The 20,652-nt window shown below is 42.4% G+C and overlaps 2 protein-coding genes across 3 annotated transcripts; one reads left to right on the top strand and one right to left on the bottom strand.

Annotated features, from left to right (window-relative positions):
- Window positions 1–1,465: 1,465 nt before the first annotated feature.
- zfhx2 (zinc finger homeobox 2) lies at window positions 1,466–14,145 on the bottom strand. Its single transcript, XM_085362731.1, has 5 exons — window positions 14,055–14,145; window positions 10,373–10,531; window positions 7,872–7,929; window positions 3,390–7,567; window positions 1,466–2,799 (listed from the first exon to the last, which is right to left on the bottom strand). Exons 1-5 carry the CDS (start codon window positions 14,058–14,060, stop codon window positions 2,395–2,397), a joined length of 4,806 nt encoding a protein of 1,601 aa, XP_085218857.1. The 5' UTR covers window positions 14,061–14,145; the 3' UTR covers window positions 1,466–2,394.
- A 699-nt stretch (window positions 14,146–14,844) lies between these two features.
- On the top strand, window positions 14,845–17,697 carry thtpa (thiamine triphosphatase). 2 transcript variants are annotated; one of them, XM_085361978.1, is made up of 4 exons: window positions 14,845–14,943; window positions 16,625–16,694; window positions 16,963–17,442; window positions 17,543–17,697. In XM_085361978.1, exons 2-4 carry the CDS (start codon window positions 16,625–16,627, stop codon window positions 17,641–17,643), a joined length of 651 nt encoding a protein of 216 aa, XP_085218104.1. In that variant the 5' UTR covers window positions 14,845–14,943; the 3' UTR covers window positions 17,644–17,697. The 2 variants fall into 2 exon arrangements, with proteins under 2 accessions (XP_085218104.1, XP_085218105.1); XM_085361979.1 differs by having other exon boundaries at window positions 16,966–17,442.
- The last annotated feature ends 2,955 nt before the right edge of the window (window positions 17,698–20,652 follow it).

Consider the following 20,652-nt stretch of genomic DNA (forward strand, 5'->3'; position numbering starts at 1 on the left):
TACAACTTAAATTGAAGGAAAACATCTTTAGTATGTTAAGTGTCCTTCAACACAGCACCATCTTATTAGCTCTCACTCCACACACTTTTTTTTTTTCTTTTAGGTTTCCTAATTTGCTTCCTAGATTTGAATATCTGTTTGTCCCTTAAGGATGCTTGTAATACCCAGCTGTCTCCCTTGTTGTGGTTTCAGATATTAGCTCTCGTTTCACAGCACAAACATTACAAGAATCACCCACTCTGCTTCAAAACTGAGGGGGGAGGAGAAGAAAAAAAACAAAAACCCAAGAGGAAAACAAGTATGGGGAGGAGGGGGACAAACCATTTCAAACCCTGCTGTCTCAGTCTAGAGTTTTGGCTTTTGACCTAAAAAAATCTTTTAAAAAAAAATTAAAAATAAAAAATAAAAAAAAAAGAATAAAGATCTGTTATGCCAGATTTGAATTGCTTTTTGTATCATTTGTATAAATATTGAAATGATTACAGAAATTCGTAACTTTGCTGTCTAAAGCCCCTTTCAGTGGTGACGGCATCCGTCGGCTCCTTGTCCGAATCGACATGCAGGTCACCTGTGTGTAAAAGGTAGTGCGCCAGCCTGGTTAACACTCAGGTATCACTTTGAGCGCGCGCGCGCGCGCGCACACACACACACACACACACACACACACACACACACACACACACACACAGCATGCTGTTGGCAAGTTTTCTACACAGTTTGTAATCTGCTATACATTGAAAATATTCTTCTATGGTGCATTTTCATTAATCCCAAGTCAGAAGGGATGTGTTTCGGAGCCTGTGTAGGAGGGATGGGGAATCATCAGTCTTAGCAGCACCATGCAGCACACAAAAGTGACCTACAAAATGGGGGGTTAGCCATCCTTTTTTAAAGAGACTAGTGAAGCCAGGAATTTTAAGTCTGAAAAGGGCTTTATACATAGTATTCGCAAAAAAACCAAAAAACAAACAAACAAAAAAAAAAACCCAACACACACACACACGGTGAGGAAATCAGCCCAATTTGTCAAATTCAGACTGAATTCTCCAACAGGAATCTCCTGGACTTGGACGTGTATCCCACAGTAGCAGTTTAAAAAAAAAAAAAAGTAATCTTCACCCACCAGTCTGAAGAGCTAAATTCCAAAATGAGACGCACACATTTGGGTAGGAAGTGAAATTTACAGCAAACGTGTGAAAGCATGATAGTTTGTAATTCTACACCTTGGCCAAGAGATTGCTGACAACTTTATAAACATGTGACATTCACAAATATTCTCCCAAAAACAAAAAAACGTTAATGTAAAAGCATTTTGGAATAAAGCTCTTCTTCAATACGCCCAAGTATTATACTCACACCTAAAGCATGTTTCATTTGATTAGGGAAAAAAAAACAAAAATCAAAAAAAAAACCAAAAAAAAAAAAACAACAAAAAAAAACTATTTCACTTTATATTAAGGCATCCAACATGCATCAGCGTATCCTTCCATAAAAGACACCTGCATTCGAATGCTTAAAAACATTTCAAAACAATGTAAAATGTGTCAAAGTGCGGTATGCCAAAGATTCTACTTCCCTCAGCCTCTTTTTGCGCTGCCTATTTGGATTGTCGTGAAACTATGAACATGAATATGGGAACAATTCAACAGCCCTATTCTCTCCAAAGTACCTCCTTTTATATCCCAAAGTAGTGAGTAGACAAAACTCTTCATTTCACCCTTCTGTGGCAATTAAAAAGGGTGGCGGTTAAGACCAGTTCTTTCTCTCCCAATGATTTAGTCCAGTCGTATTTTATCCAAGCAATCTTTGCCCTAAAAGTGAAAGTAGGCGTGAGAAAAACAATTCCACAGGAGCAAAGTGGGAGTTATACATGTCAGCATTTCCATGTTATCCCAAAAAGTGTTTCCCAAAAATCCCCCCATGGCCTCTGCCAAAAAAAGAAAGAAAAAAGAAAAAGGAAACACTTGCATCAGTTTTTAGGGTACAACAGCTCAAGCGTGGCAAGCTGAGTGCCTTTACAAATTATAGGAAGGTCATAGAAGTAAGGTAATACATAACCACAGGGTTAGGACCAAAAATGTCTGGATAAAATGAGGATTAAGGGAACTCTGAGGAGGGTGGGGGTGTTATCACTTATCAGACAGCAACTGATTATGTGACAAGCAGCAAGAAAAGAGTCTGCTGTTGTATTTGATACCAGGTGAGCTCTACAGATAACGGATATCAAGTCAGTGTAGGTTGAGCAAAGGATAGCGGGTGCAAGGGGGGAGCAAACATCAAAAACTAAAGAATATTAGTTTTTGAGGATTAGTGCTCAAATCTGTTTATTAAAATCTGAGGAGCCCAAATGGGTCCAACAATAGTCAGTGTGCAGACCAATCCTGATCTGAGTCTTTAACTGTTGCTGGTGGCCATCGCTGGAGGCAACTCGATTATTATCTCCCCTTCAGAACCACCGCCAGAGCTGGTTACAGTAGTGGAAAGAGCAGCACTGCTGGTTCCGCTCTTGTTGACGAGCGCCGTCGGCTGGCCAAAGTTAGTGGTTCTCAGGGTTGCCAGGTGACGCGGAGAGAAGACGTGGGCCCTTGCTGCAGCCCGGGATTCAAATGAGACGTTGCAAGCATCACAGCGCCCCGTCAGGGTCTCCTTTGGCACCGGCTGACCGGGCACTGGGGAAGCTGGAGGTTCGGTAACCATTAGCTGAACAGGCTTGGGCAGGATGGGTCGATTGGCCTTGAGAGCGCTGTACTGCAGGTAGCTTCCTGAGCTCATGTCTACCTTCCCGCCTGAAAGAGGAGACTGAGAATCCCACATTGGAGTGTGGAGATGCAAACAGAGAAGGAAAGGAGGTATGTTTAATGTTCAGAGTTTTAAAATGAACAAAGCAAAATTTAGGCTGTCTGGATATTTGCTGAGGACAAGTTATCAAGTTTCCTTAAATTTGAGCAATATTACCGAACTCAACCATATCAGCAACCTTATGTGTATAAAGTGGTAATCCCAAAAGACAAGAGTCAAGCAAGCTTGTCATTAAAGTAGTGAAAGCTAGTGAGGGAATTTGGAGCTTTTATTTGTCAGATATTTTTAAGTAGGATTACTGAAATACATGCCCATTGCTTTACTTTATCCATTTATGTCTCAACTGATTTTCCAGGGTAGAAATGGTTGAATGTAATACTCCAACACCACCTCTAAAACCGCACAGCAGACCGAAATAAAACTCTGATTCAACATATTTTTAAAGAAAAGCATGTGTTCCTACTCTCTGCATTACATTTGCAAATATAAACAGTAAGTTTGTATTTTTAACGATGTATCAATAAAAAAAAGAGGGAAAAAAGTTGTTTGTTTTTTTAATGTCATTCTCATAGAAAAACTTGTCAGCTTACCATTTTCTCCTGCTGCAGCCTCCAGCGCTTCTCCTTCGCTCTTGTGTTTTGGAACCAAATCTGCACCACCTTGAGCGGCAGGTTGAGCTCAGTGCCAATTGCCTCGCACTCCATGGCGTTGGGATGGGCACAGGTCTCGTAACATGACTGCAGAATGGACAGTTGTAGGCAGGACAAATGAGTGCGTGGTCTACGGCTGGATGAGTGGGGCAGAAAGCTGCTTTCTGTTGGGCTTGATTTAGCTACACATGGGGTGGAAGGGCTGGCCACTTTGGCAGAACTAGGGGTGTTAGGGCTGACTGGTGCAATGCTGGGGGTGGGAGGAGGGGGGATGGTACGAGGAGCTGTGTGCGTAGGAAGAGCCAGTTGTTCTCTTGATAGAGTGTTGATCTTAATGGGGACTTTGGAAGTCCAGTAGTTCAGCCCATTCTGTTTTTGTGGCACCACTGCTGTGGCTGAAGGCCTGTTGTTGATGGGAGTTGTGGGGAGCTTCGGCACCATGCGGTTAGTGGTTCCTGGTCCAAGACCAATCTCATTTTCGTTATCCCGCTCCTCATCGGTCTTTTCTTCCTCACTCTCGTCTTCTAGCTTTCGTTTCTGGGCTGGTCGTGGGGCAATTGGAATCAAATCCTTGGGTGGCACCAAGAGGACAGGGGTATTTGCTTTGGGTGCAACTTTAACCATGGTGATGTTGCTGGTGGTTTCGAGCGTGGTCTTTGGCACTGCAGAAGCAATGCTGCTCACAGGAGATGCTGTGGTGGAAGAAACGATCTCCTTCGGCTTTATAGGAACGGGGGATATTTTTTTCATCACAACTGGCGCTTGTTTGGCCAGTTCATTTACAGGCTCCCTCTCTGTCTTGATGAGGGTGCGAACAATCGGAGTAGTTGTAATTCCCCCGGTATTGTTTGTAGCAGGCTTGTTAGTGAATATGGGTTTGGAAAGAGGCCAAGTAAATTTGATGAGAGGTTTGCCAACTGCCGCCAAGGTCCCGTCGCCGATGAATCTGACCTCGCCTTTTCTTTCCCTTGCCCTCATGTTCTGGAACCAAATCTGAACCACCTTCTTTGGAAGGTGAACCCACTCTGAGATCTGTTCAAACTCATGTTTCCCAGGATTTGGGTCTTTGAAATAGCAGCCATACAGAATATCAAGTTGTTCTGCTTGTATGATGGTCCTTGAACGACGCATATCCCGGTACCTTTTTCCTTTGGACTTCCTCTGCTCCTGTTCTTGCTCCCTCTCCTTTTCTCGGTCCCTTTCCAATAGTGTGGTGTTCATTTTTTCTCCAGGCCTCATATAAATGCTAGACTTGGTCACATTACTGCAGTTGACCATGTTTGTAACATTGTTAGAAGAGGGCATGGCAGTAAGAGATTCCGGCTTAACCTGGACGACTACCAGACCTTTGGATGTGGGCCTCAGGCCAAGTCCGTCCAGCAACTGTCCCTTCTGTGCTGCAATTGTATCAGCCAGAGATGAGGACAGAGCAGACTTTGAGCTGTTTTTGCCCATGCTGAGATCAAGAGCTGACTCACAGTCGTCACCATTGGACAGGTAGTGGGAAGTTTGGTTTTGTGAGAAGAGAGATTGCGAGAGAAGAGAGTTGGAGAAGCGTGTGATGGTTGGTGGGTTGGGAAAGATGGGGACTTTGCTTCCATCCCCAACCACCGAAGGAGTAAGGGAGAGAACATAGGGGCTAAGAAATGGAGTAGAAAAGGGAGTGAATGACAAGGGAAGTGAGTGGAGAGCACCAGTTGGGATTTCAGAGGGATCTGCTGCATTGGACTGTGAGCTTGGAGGATCACCTTGGGCCTCCAACTCTAGATCTACATCTGGGTCTTGCCTTTCCTTTTTTAGCTCCAGATCATGTTCAAACTTCTCTCTCTGTTTTTTTCTCTTGGCCCCTTGACTACCTCCGCCATCCTCATCTTCGTATTCATCCTCTGCATCGGAAAGAAACACAGTTGTGGAGCGCAATACCTTTCCTCCAACTGAACCCTTATCGCCGTGGACCTCCCGCTGTGCTTCGTCTTTAGCAGGGCTTTCAGGATCATCTCTTAAAGACCCATTCTGACTTTCCTCATCTGAAACAATGACAGAAGTGTAGACCTCATTCTCTGAATCCGATGTGAGACAGGAATCTCCCTGACCCTCCCTTCCCAACTCCCTGTGTTTGCGTTTCCCTCTTGTACTAGACAAATCCATGGCCTGATTACTAAATGGTTCAGCATCATCCTCACCTTCTGCTATTATGAGTGAGCTTTCCTCGTCATCATAGTCATTATCAGAACTCTGACAATTTCTTGTAACACCGGTCAGCTGTTCCAACTCTGTCGCCCTCTGTCTTTGTTTTGTGTGTCTAGCTTGGGTCAGCCACCTTCGAACCTCTTCTTCAGAAAGACCCACCTCTCGGCCCAGCGCTTCACAGTCCTCATGGGGAGGACTTGCAGCATCAGCCTCACTACGTGACTCAAAGAAGGCCCAGAGAACCTCTGACTGGAACTCTGAAAGCACTGGAAGGTCTGGATAAATGGAATCCACTGTATTACAATGAAGACGATTTTGGCTGTTAGTTAAGGCATTGGTACTTGAGCTGGATTTTGGAGTGCCAAGAGAGCCACATGGGCTTGTGCCTGATTGGGATTTTTGAGGAGTAGAATCAGGACTAAGGGTAAGGTTTAAATTTACAGGACTGAGGCTCGAGTTGCTGGGCACAGATGCAGAAGGGGAGAGGTTGTTATTGCGGAGGCTCTTCTCTGTGCCCGCTGGGGAGAGATTCAGGCTAGCTGCTTTATCACCTTCCAGGTCCAACTGATTTGTTGAGCAGTCTCCATCTGTTGTGCTGTCTTCATGTGCCTTCCCATTGTTTTCATTATTCTCAACCTTTATGTTACTTTCTATATCAGAACACTGTGAAACGTCTGTACTGTTCTCCTCCTTATGTTTCTGGGCAGTACGGTTATGCTCATCTTTGACCTGATCAGAGATCTTTTCTTCAACAGTCTCATTTCTAGCCTCACTTTTTTGTTCTCTCTCACTCTTTAAAGTCTGTTTTTGCTCTTCCCCACAGAGCTGTATGTTTGTTGGAACTCCTGCAGAGGGCCACTGGTTCTGTAAGCTGTTAAGTCTTTGGGTTAGAAGGGCTTGCTGGGCTGTGCTGAGACCTACGAGTGGCACGCACTGGGTAAGGAGCTGGCCCTGCTGGTTCTCTTGGTGCTGCTGGGTTTGGGCTTGGAGCCCATTTAAGATCAAGGGCATGACCATTTGAGGCTGAGGCACAAGCTGAGGTGCAGCGGCACCAGGAGCAGCACTAGCTGCAAACAGGGAGGGGAGGAGGGAGTGTGACAGCGTGTTGGGACTGGAAGTGAGGAGGGTGAGAAAGGCCGAGACCGCCTGAGCTGAGGCCACAGGGGAAGTGAGGAGGGAGGGAGCCACTTGTGAAGTTGGAATCTGCTCGCCTTCTTTCGCAGCAGTCACCATCAACGTCCCAGGAGCAGCACAGTTGGTGGAGGTAGCTGACTGACTGCTTCCACTTTCCGACGTGGTAACTACTGGGTTGGCAGCGCTGCCTCTCAAACCAGCAGCAGCCACTGCGCTGTTTGCAGCATGTGCAGCAATTCCAGCATTTCTGCTGCGGGTCTGGTGCAAGACAGATTTCATATGGCTCTCAAGGGTGATGGCATGATTGTAGGAGACTCGACATACAGAACACTGGTAGGGTTTGTTTGATATATATGGCCGAGACAGGATTGGAACTGAAGGAGTTTGGGGACTACTTTCTGCACCTTGTTTTCCAGAGCCTGTTGTCATTCTCTGAATGTGGGATGCAGAGTTGTAATGAACACTCAAGGCAGTTCTGCTGGGAAAACTTTCCAAGCAGGCATTACATTTGAATGAACGGGTGTTATTTTCAGCTGGCACACAGTTTTTACCAACTGACTTTTCACTAGCGTCTGGGATTTCTGTGTTTTCAGTTGCATTTTGCTGTTTGGCTCCTGTAAGTGGATTTCCCTCCTCTTCTGGCTCGGCTTCAGCTTCACCTCCCTCCTGTTCCATTATTCTCTCTTCCTCCATCTCTTTGTCTCCAAGCGTCTGGGTAGCGTCTGAACTCTTGATAGATTTGCAGGGGTCTGAAGTGATGTCTTCAGCAGGCTTCAGTTGTGAAGACTCAGCATCTGATAAGATAAATACAGTGGTGTAGTAAACAATAAATGTACATTTACATACGGCATGTAATTTGTATAAGTGAGAGGATTTTCCACTCCAAAAGCATGCTCTAACCTTACTCTTCGAGCCTCCTTTTGTCTTTACATAGTTTTAAAATAGATTATCACCATCAATCAGTAAAGGTCAACCAAGTTAAAGTTGTTGAGATATCCAATTAGTGCGGTTACGACAACAACGGGCATGTGTTATTATCCTTTCAATTTTATAGTTTACTTCTCATGTGTTAATTACAAAAACAAGCACCACTCTCACCTGAGGACTTGTGAGCGCCTTTGTCCTCGTCTACACGGGCAGCCCGTTTTAGAACAGCCTGATAACAGAAAAGGAGAGAGTCAGCAAAATTTCCATAGCAAACTTGACTGCGGAATGGCTCTTTCGAGATGAGCTGAATGCTATAATGTAGCTTCTGTGAAGCACAACATTTGGGTGTGACTCATTGATGTGTGGTTATATTACACATAGCGAGCCTGCCTTTAATTTGCAAATTACCCTTCAGGCATAAATTAAGTAGTCTTTGATCAATTGAGCCACCAGTAAAATTCCCTTCATTTCTTAACATTATACACAACTAAACCATCGTGGTTCTTTACAGACTGTTCACAGAGATGCTTACTTTTTCAAATGTGATGGCTACTTAAATACTTTCAAAGTGACATACTCGGTAACAGGCTAAGCCAAACAATGAGATGTTCAAACTATTTAAACAACGATCACAGTCCTGACTACACAAAGGGGATATGCACAAACAAGTCATGAAAACAGAAATTACTTCAATCACATTTTAAACTACTATTAATTACAGTAGTGTGCAAAAGTCTTGCGCTAACACAGATGAAAATATCAGTTTAAAGCAAGTTTACACAATTCTAAAAAGTTTTAAAATCAATATTTGGTATGACCACTTTTAACCAGTAACACAGCCTGAACCCTTATCATTGCTTTAAGTAGTATTAAGAAATAGTTCTCCAGGCATCTCGAAAGACATTCAAAGCATTTCTTTGGATGTTGTCTGACTTTTTTTTCCTGTTATCTACCAAGATGATCCCACACAGCTTCAATAATGTTGAGGTCCGGGCTCTGGGGAGGCCAGTCCATGACTGAATGTTTCTTTGTGTTCTTCTATCCAAATATTACTTCACCGGCAGTGTGTTTGGGATTACTGTCATGCAGCAAAAATTAACCGCTTCTTAAAATATATTGCATGGTAGCTCAAAAATCTGACATTGCTTTTCATAATTCATCATTTTCACAAGATCCCCAACACCAATGACTGAAATGCAGCTCCAAACAATGACAGGGCCTCCACTGTGTTTTAAGGATGATCACTGTTGTACTGTCCTAGCCTCCTCTATAAAATACTGATAATAATTTCAGTGAAAAAAAAAAAAAAAAAAAAAAAAAAAAAAAGTGGATTCTTCATTCCTTAAGATCTGTTGACACAGATTTACAGTCTATTTGTGTACTTTGTCATACCTCAGCTTTTTCTCTCAGTTTCCTTTACTCAATGATTTTTTTTGACAGACACCCTTCCACTGAGACCATTTCAGATGAGGCTTCAGTGATGGATCAACTGAAGGGCCAGATGCACCTCTCAGGTTCTGTGTCAGGTCTTTACTAGATTGTCCCGCCAATTTCCTAAGGACATGACTTTCAGATGCTATTCATCATAGTTTTAGAAGGCTACCACTTCTTTTGTCCTCCACTTGTCCAGTTTACTCAATTTTTTAAGGGCACACTGCACACCATGCCATGAAGGGCTCACCCTATCGGTGAAAAATAAATAAATAAATAAAGCTGGTTCCTGTTATCTTTGATCTTGGACATTTTTAAATAGTCACCTAAAGAAATGAGAACAAGTGTGTTTTTGTGACAAGCTGCTAGTAACAAAGTGTCTAAAAATACATTTTAAAAATGGTTCTTAGTCAAGTTCTCCGTTGTGTAGACAACATTCAACACCGTTTCATCCCTTCAGTTAGGTGCTATAACAAACAAACAAAACATTTGTTTGTCCATGTACTGACCATTTCCTCTGAAAATGGTCAGTATATAAAAAAAATGACACATACACAGAGAGGAGTGACTCAATACTTTGCACGGTACTGCATATACTACTGAGATCTATGTATCACCAATGGTTGTATAGAAATACATTTTTCCTCTTGATTTTAAGTAAACGGTATTACAAATTAAGAATTTAACTGGCTTAGTTGTGTTTTCCATTGCTTAACAATGCCAATTTTCTAATGCATTTCATACTATGCCAGCTACAACAGAGAGGAAACTACAATACCTCAGCACTAAACACTGGCGCACTGGTTTTATTTTAACAGTAGATTACAGTCTATCTCTGACCACTGTTCCTCTTTGACAATGTATTTTTCCTGTTTTGCATTCATCACCATGACTTCTGATACTTCTGTGCTTGCCTCGTCACTTAATTAATCATGCATTTGTTACCCCAGCATTTATAGCATCGACACTAAGGCTTGTGTAACTTTCCTGCCTCAAAGGCAACTATTAAGTTGGATAAGCATCACAGGAAAAAATTTTTTAAGAAGTTGTGAATTTGATTTAAGTTATTATGTCTAATCCCTGTATAACAGCCAGGAAGAAGTGAGATCATTAAACATTATGCACGTAACTGATATATTACCCAATATAATCAGGCTGTATAACAAGAGGAAGGAGGGGGGAAAAACATGAACTCAGCCATAATTTGACATACTTTGGCCATAATGCCATGCCACACTTACAATATCCAGCAACCTGTCGACACACGATGAAAGCACGCTGTGTTGTTGGGTGAGATGTAGAGATAGGGAAGATCTGTCTGATTGCCCTTTTTGGCACAGGGGGCACAACCACTCTGCCACCCCATTCCTTTCACTGCACACCGCCTCTCCAGACTCCTCCTAACAAACACAAATAGACGTTTGAGAATCCTGCCCTTCAGGAGTGGTTTCTTTGGGAAAAAGAAAAACAAAGCAAAACAAAACAAAAATAAATGATGCATAAAGTATTTCATAGAAAAAGAAAGAAATTAAGATGTGATGCAATAACTGCAGTTTATGAAAGGGACTGACCAAGCTCAAGGAGGGAGTTAGATACAGACTAGAGCTGGGCGATAGAACGATAACGATATGTATCGCGATATAACTTTTACTCGATAGAGAAATTAAGCTATCGCGATAGACCTCACCGCTCTTGTCCTCTTTTAAAAAAAAAAAAAAAAAAAAGGTCAGCCAATCCAAATTAAGCAGCGCAGAGCCGAACCAATCACAGCCGCAGCGTCACGTCGCGTGACTTGTTATGTACAGCACAAGTGCCAAGCCGCACGTGTGTTTGTTTGGGAAACAGCCAGCGGGTAATGGAGCCAGCGCGTAATGGAGGAAATGAGTGTGCCGACTAGAAAAATCAACCGAGCGTGACCGAAGAGAAAACAGATGATGGTTCCAATGCCGGAGAGATTGTCGAACGGAAGAGCCATAGAAGTTCCGTAGTGTGAAGGTATTTCGGCTATTTCAAGTCTGACAAAAACAGAGTAGCGTGCACTGTAAATGTGCCGAAAGCAAGTCACACTGTGCGCCACGTTATTGTTTCGGTGAAATGAATTTCTACAATACTGTTACTGTTAATTCTACTCTCTGCAGTGTTTAAATGCTTACATATACACACAGTTACTGTCCCTCCACACATACGACTCGGTTCTGCTTCTATGCCCCAGCTTTGTTTACTTTTTCCCACCGAGGCTTCTAGACTTCTGATTGGCCAACATTTCTGCACGGTTAGGAATCTAGCGCCACCTGCTGCTTTGGCATGTTCATAGCAGCGTTTTCCTTCATTTCTGCCTTTATGTGTGGACGGGATTATTTTTTAAAACGAAAACGGAAAATCTCCGTTTTCAAAAATACCCGTGTACGTGTGGACGTAGCCTCAGTCTCTGACTGGAAGCGCTAATTCGTCATTCGGCTTTTGTCAGACTAAAGTAACTGTTAAAACTGTTTGAAAAGCTCAGCTATACAACAAGGAGAGATTGAGAATTTCCTTTTAGTTCTCAGTTTATTTGATATTGACAAAGGTTAGTCAGTTTTGTCTGTTCTTCTGTAAAACAAACTAGGATTTATTTTTAGAATTAATATTTTGTTTCTAAGTGGAATTGACAATTTAGTCTGTTTCGTTTGTTCTATTTTGAAACTTAAACGCTTTAGCGGCTGCCTTTTGTGTAGTTTGCAATATTTGCCTTTATTTATCTGAAAAAGTCTCATGTTCCTTAAGTACATCCACCCTGTTGAACTTATTATGGGAAATAAATATTTAAATAAAAACAAGCTGCTGATTATTTCACATTTTACTTGTGAGCAACGGCACATTTAAATCTTACAAATATAGTTATTTGGCTTATATCGTGATAGATATCGTTATCGCCTGAAATGAAAAAAACATATCGTGATATGAAAAAGTCTCATATCGCCCAGCTCTAATACAGACCAAGACAAACTGTTACTGGATGAATATCCACGTCAATAAATCTAATCACAAATAAGTACCTCAGTGTCACAAGAGTTGCACTTCTAACTTTCTAAAGAGATTGCTATTATTTGTCCACAACGACCAATTACACATCAACTCAAACTGTTTAAGTGGCAGCTTTGTAATGTAAATGAGTACACCTCACACTCGTAGATGAATTTACAAGGCACTGATGCGAACTCAAAGTTGCTCCTGGATACAAGATCGACTTAATAAACATATCTTTGTTGCCATTCTGACAATAAATCCGTACATACAATACCGAAATAAATGCAGAATAACCAGAGGAGCACACTCGATGCAAATCATAACATGCACTGCCCGAATTTACAAGTACACTGTCTCTCAGATCACAAATATCCCCACTGGTTTTGACTAATACGAGGAACATGTGCCCAGCATACTGCATATATTCTGATACCACACTGTACTCGCTCACCGTGCAGGATTAAAAAAAAAAAAATGAAATACTCGGGCTCCCATACAGTCTTAAGGAAACCAAACAAACCGCTGGTAGTGTGAATATTACCACAGAGCTTTCATGTATACTTCGGCTAAAATTCACAATCAAAGGTGCAGCGGAAAAACACGGGAATTCGTGCCCATGAGGAGAAATACCAACACAGCTCCCATCCTCACTTCCTCGTCATGCCAATTAGCAAGCTAGCAGGGTTATATGACCAGATAATATTTCGACGAGTCTACATCTGCAGAGTGTATCGCGTTTAATAGCTCCTAGTCACGAGTTTAATCATCAAAAGCAGAAGACCTACCTAAACTGGCATCTTCTTGGCCGTAGTTGGCTAATTAACGAGCAGCCTAATTAGCTATGCCGAGCAGAGACGAATCAATTAGCTAGCAAGCTAGGCGCTGTGAAGCCCCCCCTGTAACGTCGCATTACAGTGGTGTTTCTGGAAACGCTGGCTGCCAGTTAGTTTACTGAAAATAAAAACCTGCAGTCACAGCCACACTTCTCCGAAACTGTACAAGACAAGGCAGGCGTCCGCGTAATCTCGCTCCTGGCTCTCTCGGTTAAGGCTGAGCGATGATTAAATTAATAAACAAAAAGGAGGGGGTGGGGGGCTGTGCTATTAACAGTCGTGTCACTTTGCTAGCTAGCCTGTTAGCAGGCAGAGATAATTAACCGCTCCTCAAACTGTCTCCCAACTGGCCGCTCTACACTCCCTACAAAACTCTGCCTCGGCCAGGTGGGGAAACTGCAGCTTCAATAACCGAGCGAGTTTACCCAGGATAGACGATAGACTCATAGGCTTCATATTAAAATAAAAAACAAAACCTCGGCCTCGAGTTATTTCCTTACCCCTCTGATTATAGGCTGCCAGTCGGGCATCTAGTGTTGCACTGCCCGCCGCCTGCTGCTCAACAGCGCAAATTGAGGCCTAGCCGGACTAAAGCCATTTAATTAATGAACGTGGGCTCCGCTTACAGATGTGTTAGAAGCACTCGCACCCCCTCCTCCCTCGCCGCCCAGCAAGACCCCCTTTTTGGACGCGTCCTAGCGCTCAAATCCATACCTTAAACACTCACGGTGCAACACATGGCCATTTAAACTAGCGTTTTAAGAGCTTCGAGCCGTAATTGGCGAAAGAATTAGACACCGAAAAGCGAGTTAAAAAAGCAGAGTACGTGCGCGGCGGTCGCCTCGACGATGGGGGTGGTGTAGGGAGAGCCAGGCAAAAGAGAGAGACGAGAGGCGAGAGAAAAAAGTTTGGGATTTAATGTTGGATTTCTATGAGGGATCGGATTAGTATGGGGCACGATCCGTCGTTTGCTCGATCCTGTAGCAGTCGCAGGCCACTCTCCCCGCTCAAATCGGCACAATTAACCGATCGCGAATGGCGTTTAATTAAGTTCGGAGCAATTAGCTAATGCGTTTTTTTTTACCTGCATGGTCGCCGCTCCAGCACACGCACGCACACACACACACGCTTCCTCTGTGGCTCCTCAGAAGTGAAAAGTTTTCTTGCCTGCCCTCCCTCCCTCTCTCTCTTTCTCTCTCTCTCTCTCCTGTTCTCCCCCTCCCTTCATTCGCCCTATCCCTCTCTCCTTCCCCTCTTCCCTCTAGTAAACAGACCACAGCTCCCCCCGAGGCTGATTGCTGACATTCAGAGGGTACAGACACGGCAATCAAATCCCTTATGTAACCCCGCAGATATTACAGATAATTAATGTATGTTGAAACACTGATCGCTTATTATTGGGTAATAGAATTAATTAAGACAAAGAGAAAAAGGGGGAAATGGAGGATGAATGATATATTCATTTAGAGAGGTGGTGGGGGGAGAAAGAAATATCTTAATGCTCAAATTACACGGAATGCCCCTTAAATGCGAGAGCTCTTCCTCATTTTCACATTAAAAGGTGAATAATAAATGAGTCCCCATTCTGCCAACTTAGATTGTCACAAAGAGTGTGACGACTTAATTAAAGCTGAATAATGGAGATGTGACCGCGGAGCTTCCCTTCGCCGGCCTCCTCACACCCTCCTCCGCACGAATTCTGACATGTTTTCACTCAAACTATAGGTGTGGCGCACATCAACAGCCGACTATGTGGGATAAATATTTATGAAGCGGAGCGGATTAAAACTGCACCATCTGTATGTCCCCTGCGTTTCTGGGACAGGAAGTGATTTTCCTGAATATACCAATAGGTGTCCTTAATTGCGCCTGTGCGAAATCAAACGTTGCTGACGTGTAGAGGTCGCACGGATTGAGCTTTTTCTCTGATTTCAAAGCCGAATTGTTTGGAGTGAAGGAGCTGATGCGTGAAGGTGTGTGACGGTACACTTGGTGTTTTTTTTGGAGACTCTGTGGTTCATATTGTTGATTTTGACATGTAGCTCCCGCACGATTCCACAGCAGCTGCACCGCCTGGGCTGAACGGCTCGAGTGTGATAATTAGACCGGTGTAACTTACTAATGGAGATACGTTTTTTGTTATTTTGTAACATACATAGGTTACATTATAACATTTAAGGACAGTCAATAGTAACTGGGGTGGCTGTTTAAGTGGAAGAAAGTTAGCATATCATTAGCAATAGCACAATGTAAACAACCTTTTACGAGGAAAGACATTTATGTATATAACCTAATTTTAGTCAAAATATAGAAAACTAAAGGTTATATAATTTTCTTAATATTATTATATTAGTATAACTGTATTATTACTGATGCTTGTACTGTATTTCAGTGTAGAGCAGGTTAAATTACAGGCTGAATTTTGGCAGTACTTGCCAGCCACTTAGGTATACCTTGCTAGTACTGGATTGGATTTTTTACATTTAGAGCTGCCTTAATTCTTCATGGCATACATTCAATAAGCTGTGGAAACATTCCTAAGAGATTTTGCTCCACATAGACATGAAAGCATCACACAGTTACTGCCGTTTTGTCCAGCTGCACTTGCGTTCCCCCACATCCCAAAGGTGCTCTGCTGTATTGAGATCTGGTGAGGGCATTTGAGTACAGTAAACTCACTTTTATTAAGAAAAACAAAAAATAACACTTGCTAGCTCGTTGTTCACGCTAAATTCTGACCCCACCATCGAGCAATGGAGGGTCATCAAATTAGTTAACATTTTTCCCGTAGTACTCAGGTAGGCTGTGGTGTTTAAGCCATGTTCAGTTGCTACTAAGAGGTTCAAAATGTGGCAACAAAATGTTCCCTTCACCATTACACTGCCAGCAGCAGCCTGAACTGTTAATATAAAGCAGGATGGATCCATGCTTTCTTGTTTACACTAGTTTCTGACCCTACCATCATGATGTCACAGCAAAAATCGAGGCTCATCAGACAAGGCAATGTTTTTCTAGTCCTGTTCTTAGCTTGCTGTAGCCTGTCTGCTTCAAGGTTTGACTTGTTGTGCATTCAGAGATGCTCTTGTGCATACCTTGGTTGTAGCAAGTAGTTCTTTGACTTTTTCCTTCCTATTAGCTCAAAGCAGTCTAGCGATTCTCCTCTGACCTCTGGCATCACCAAGGTGTTTTCACCCAGTGAACTACTTCCCTCTGGATGTTTTCTCTTTCTCAGAAGGTTTTTTTTTTTGGAAACCCTAGAGATGGTTTTGTGTGAAAATCCCAGCAGATCATCACTTTCTGAAATACTCAAAGCAGCCTGTTGGCTAATTAACAATCTTGTCACATTCAAATTCACTTTAGTCACCTTCCTTCCCGTCTGTTGCTCTGTTTGAACCCCCAACAGGTCATCTTCACCACCACTCATCAGCAGTGGTGTTACAGCAACATAACAAAACATTTCCCATAACACAGTCAGTCTGTGCTTTCTGCCCACCAATGAGAGCATTAACTCATCATATACAACATACACCATTCTATTTATATCACTCCTACAGTGACTTTAAAGTAGACGTGGGCGTATTTGCAGTGCATTACACTATCACTTTGGATCTCACCATGTTTTCTTTCTTGTTTTTCTTGTTTGTTTTCTTTTAGATGAGTGTTGAAGTGGAAAGGAAATTTTTATGCAATGCCGACACCCTGAAAAAACTGGAGGAGATCGGGGGTATGTGTTTAATTTGTCCGCCACACATTTACACATGAATCCAGTCAGATCGGAGGCATTTATCTGACGCTCTGATCCACGACGAATTATAAACGGCCACTGAAAGGCTTTTCCAGCATTTAATGGCACTAATTCCTGTGGTTGTTGTCTAACTGTAGTGACACTGGCCATCTGTCTTTGGTTAATGATGAAGTTTAATTATCTGTATCAGCCTTTTTACATTTTATTTATTAAATTATCTATTTTAAAAAATCCCTTTTTCCATCAGCAGTTTGCGTTGGCCAACAGCAGATTCACGACCAGTATTTCGATACTCCTGAGTTTCACCTGACTTTGAGGGACATGTGGCTGCGTAAACGTAAAGGATGCTGGGAGCTCAAGTGCCCGACAGCAGAAGCGCAGAGCGGGAAGCAGGGTGAAGCAGCAGCATCGCTGTGCACCCGTTACAAGGAGATAACCAGCCTGCCTGAAATTCACCTGAGAGTCAAAGAGGTCATAAAACAGGACAGAGAGTCAGAGGCGGGCTTCTCACAGGAAGATGAGTCGTGGCTGAGCAAACTGGACCTGGTGTGCTTTGCAGAGTTTACAACAGCACGGTGCTCGTTTACTTTAAAGGAGGAGGGCGTGCAGATCGATCTGGACCAGGCTGACTTTGGCTATCATGTGGGGGAGATAGAAGTCCTCATATCAGAGGGAGGAGATGAGCAGGCTGCACTGGAGAAGATCAGAAAAACGGCAGAAAAGCTGGGTATACGCTCTCAAACATTTAACACATCCACTGCCTTATACTGTGTATTATTAAGCGTACCTGTGAAGTAGTGAAGACTTTTTTCTCTTCTTTTTCACAGGGCTTACTGGAGATCAGCGAGTTAAAGGAAAAATGGATGTTTACCTCAAAAGAAATCACCCTGAGCACTATGCAAAACTGCTTAGTGAACACATCCTGTAAGAGATCATACTGCATCTGTACAAATATGGGAACAAAAAAAGGTCTTATTTACTATAAAAGGTAATATTCTGTAATAAAGTATAGATTTATAAACTCAATTGCTACGTGAACTTTTTGTATGTGAGGTTATGTTTTAGGGGGTTTGGGGATGGGTTTGGGCATTCGATCAGAGTTTATATTAATTTATCGCTAATGATGACAATGTTTTCTTACCGAGAGTAAAGATGTGTACTCACAAAGAGGAGGAACTGGTTTGTGACATGTGGCAGAGGATCTTCTGATTGCTCGGCACACATTTATAGAGTGATGAAACCGTCCCATTGTCTTTTCAAAGAAACTTTCTTCACAGTATTTAAATCTGAATGTCTCACTAAAAACATTTGCACTTGAATGTTCTAGCGTTCAGAATTTGACTTGTTATATGTAGATACATATCTTTTGACGTATGCCATGCTTTGCAAGCAGTCACCTTTACGAGAGACTGTTTTTGGAGGCACTAATTAGTTTGTCATGTCCACGTCGTTATTAAGTAACTATTAAGTAATTACACAATGATAAATGAATACCTACAGTTGGTTGTGTGTATGTGGGCGGCGGGTGCAGCTATGTTTGTATTCCTGTCTGTATGAGAACATTTAGTGACATTAATCCATTGTCCATCCTCTTAATCCTAAAATAAACCATCAGGTGCCAAACCCTACCCAAATCCTAGTTTTAACCCTTAAAACCCAAATTATAACCCCAACAAAACAAAAGCCTCCTGTGCACAGCCACATCTCAAACAGGCACAATCACACACATTTAGTGAGTGTATCCTTGTAGCTGCACTCCTTCCAAAACAGTAACTTCCCTGCATGTTGCACGTTCAGGTCACACCTGTAAGTTGGAGCTATGGATAAATAGGGTCCAAATAGCCTGTTTTAGATCCAATTTAAGACCCAGGAAGCACAGAACAGGTTGCAAAGAACAGAGTGAGGACTGCAACCTTTCAACTAAACAAAAACATGTTCTGCTACTTAAGTCAAAATAGCTATTGCGCAGCATCTTGATTGTCCCAGAAATATTTCCTCCTTCAACCTATTGTTTACATTTACAGTTACATGCATTGTTAGAGTTATTATCATCTTAAATCTGATCATGAGAAAATGTTTGCCTGCTTCAGAGACACACAAGGGGCTGCACTGAGCGTGTTGTTCACGGTGAGAAAAAAAAGTGCTCCAGTGATGTCATTAAAAAGCTTCCCGCCTCATGACTATCTGTTTGTTTTCTTCAAAAAGATTTCTTTGTTATGATGTGTACCAGAGATTAGATAGAAATCAGTCAGTTCAGTGATGGTTACAGAAAAAGGAGGGGAAACACACAGTTAGAGGACAAACTGTGACTTTAAGTTTGGCTCTTTAAGCTCCATCACTTCTGTCTGTTAACGACAACATTTCTAATAGTCCTGTGCAATATCTACTTAATGGTGATATATTCATTAGCAAGAGGAAAACACTGTATATTTTAAGCTACAAAGAAAAATTCATGTTCTTGCACGTCAGCTTGTATCAATGATAAATTACCAGAGTCATCCATGGATAATCCTCTTTCGTTTTGGGTCATGTCCAGTCAGGTGGATGCAATGGAGGAGGATTCTCAGAGGTGTAGACTGGTTCTCCTGCTGATTAGGTCTCTGCACCTGTTGTAGGCAGATCCACCTGGACACCTGGAATTCACACCACACACACCATGGCTTCTGCTGTGCACAGACAGCTGGTCTTGTTCACAGGAAGACTGCACAGGAGGCCAACTTCATGCAGGAGTTGTTACACAGGCAGTCCTGTGTCATGCAGAATGTAGATGATCCCTTAATTTAAAAAGAAAACAACCCATCATCATCTACCAATCAGACATGCAGTGGATCGATTCCCAGCTAAAAAAGTATCCTTGAGCAAGTACTAGCCCTTTGAGTTTCCCCTGATTCATCCATCAGAGTGTGAGTGTGTGAAAATGTTAGCTAAAGGTGTGTAGGTATAGATGAAAGCACTGCATGACGCTGTATGTGACTGGGTGAATTAGATTTATTATACAAAGCACTTTGAGTGCTCAAACTGAGTAGAAAGTTGCTGTATAAGCACCAGTCCTGTTATCAGGGGCGGATCTAGGGGGAGGGGCTTTGTTTTCTTAGAAGAGATAACGATATAATAATTAGTTATTATACCTCTGTACCATTTACAGAGGTATGTGCTACCCTGTGTAGATCTCTTGCTCCTCCTTTGTTCTCACATGTAAAATTTTCTAGATCAGTCACTGCCTGTTACCACTTACAGTTTCCATGTACAGTGATCACAACAGAAGTCTGAATGTTTCAAACTGCAACAACACTTATTTAATGGACACCACGGCCCATAAGTCAGGAGGTCATACTTGTAGCAAAGGAAACACAGAGTAAACCTAAGGCAGTCTGCATACGCTTACAATGTGATAGATGTTGGAGCAGAAATTTATTAGCCATACATCAAAACCAAGAGTAAATTCTGCTGAGGTTGTTTGCATTTTATATCTGGTGAAAAAATATGAGTGGTTCACTCCTATAGGCAGTTTAGAGTCACCAATCATCATTTAAAACAATAACTCTTAAAGCAGTGATTATTAAATAATGGATGATTCCTAACAATATTATAGCCTGTATCCGAGGCTGTTTTGTGCCTATAAATGTCCCTCCTCAGATATAACTTGCATGATATCCACTGGTGTTTGGTAAATAATAAAATAAATGTACTGTAAAACATGTAACACATGAAATGAGTCCGTTTTCAGCCCATGGCCCATCTGTAAGTGAGAGGCCCTGGATTAGTGGTTCAGCTGTTGGTATGTTGTTTGAATCTTCCTGTACGCTGTCAGCAAATTGTTTAGCGATAAAGAGCTTGCAGACATGTCATGAATTCAGAAGTCACATGTTGTGGGCTTTGATGACTCAGACCTTCTTCTCTTCATATTCACACATTATTTGTTGTGACACCCTCTGGA

This window comes from Diplotaxodon limnothrissa, linkage group LG9 (genome assembly GCF_057381915.1).
Source record: "Diplotaxodon limnothrissa isolate DT_005_m linkage group LG9, D_limnothrissa_male_GT1.1, whole genome shotgun sequence".
Lineage (NCBI taxonomy): Eukaryota > Metazoa > Chordata > Actinopteri > Cichliformes > Cichlidae > Diplotaxodon > Diplotaxodon limnothrissa.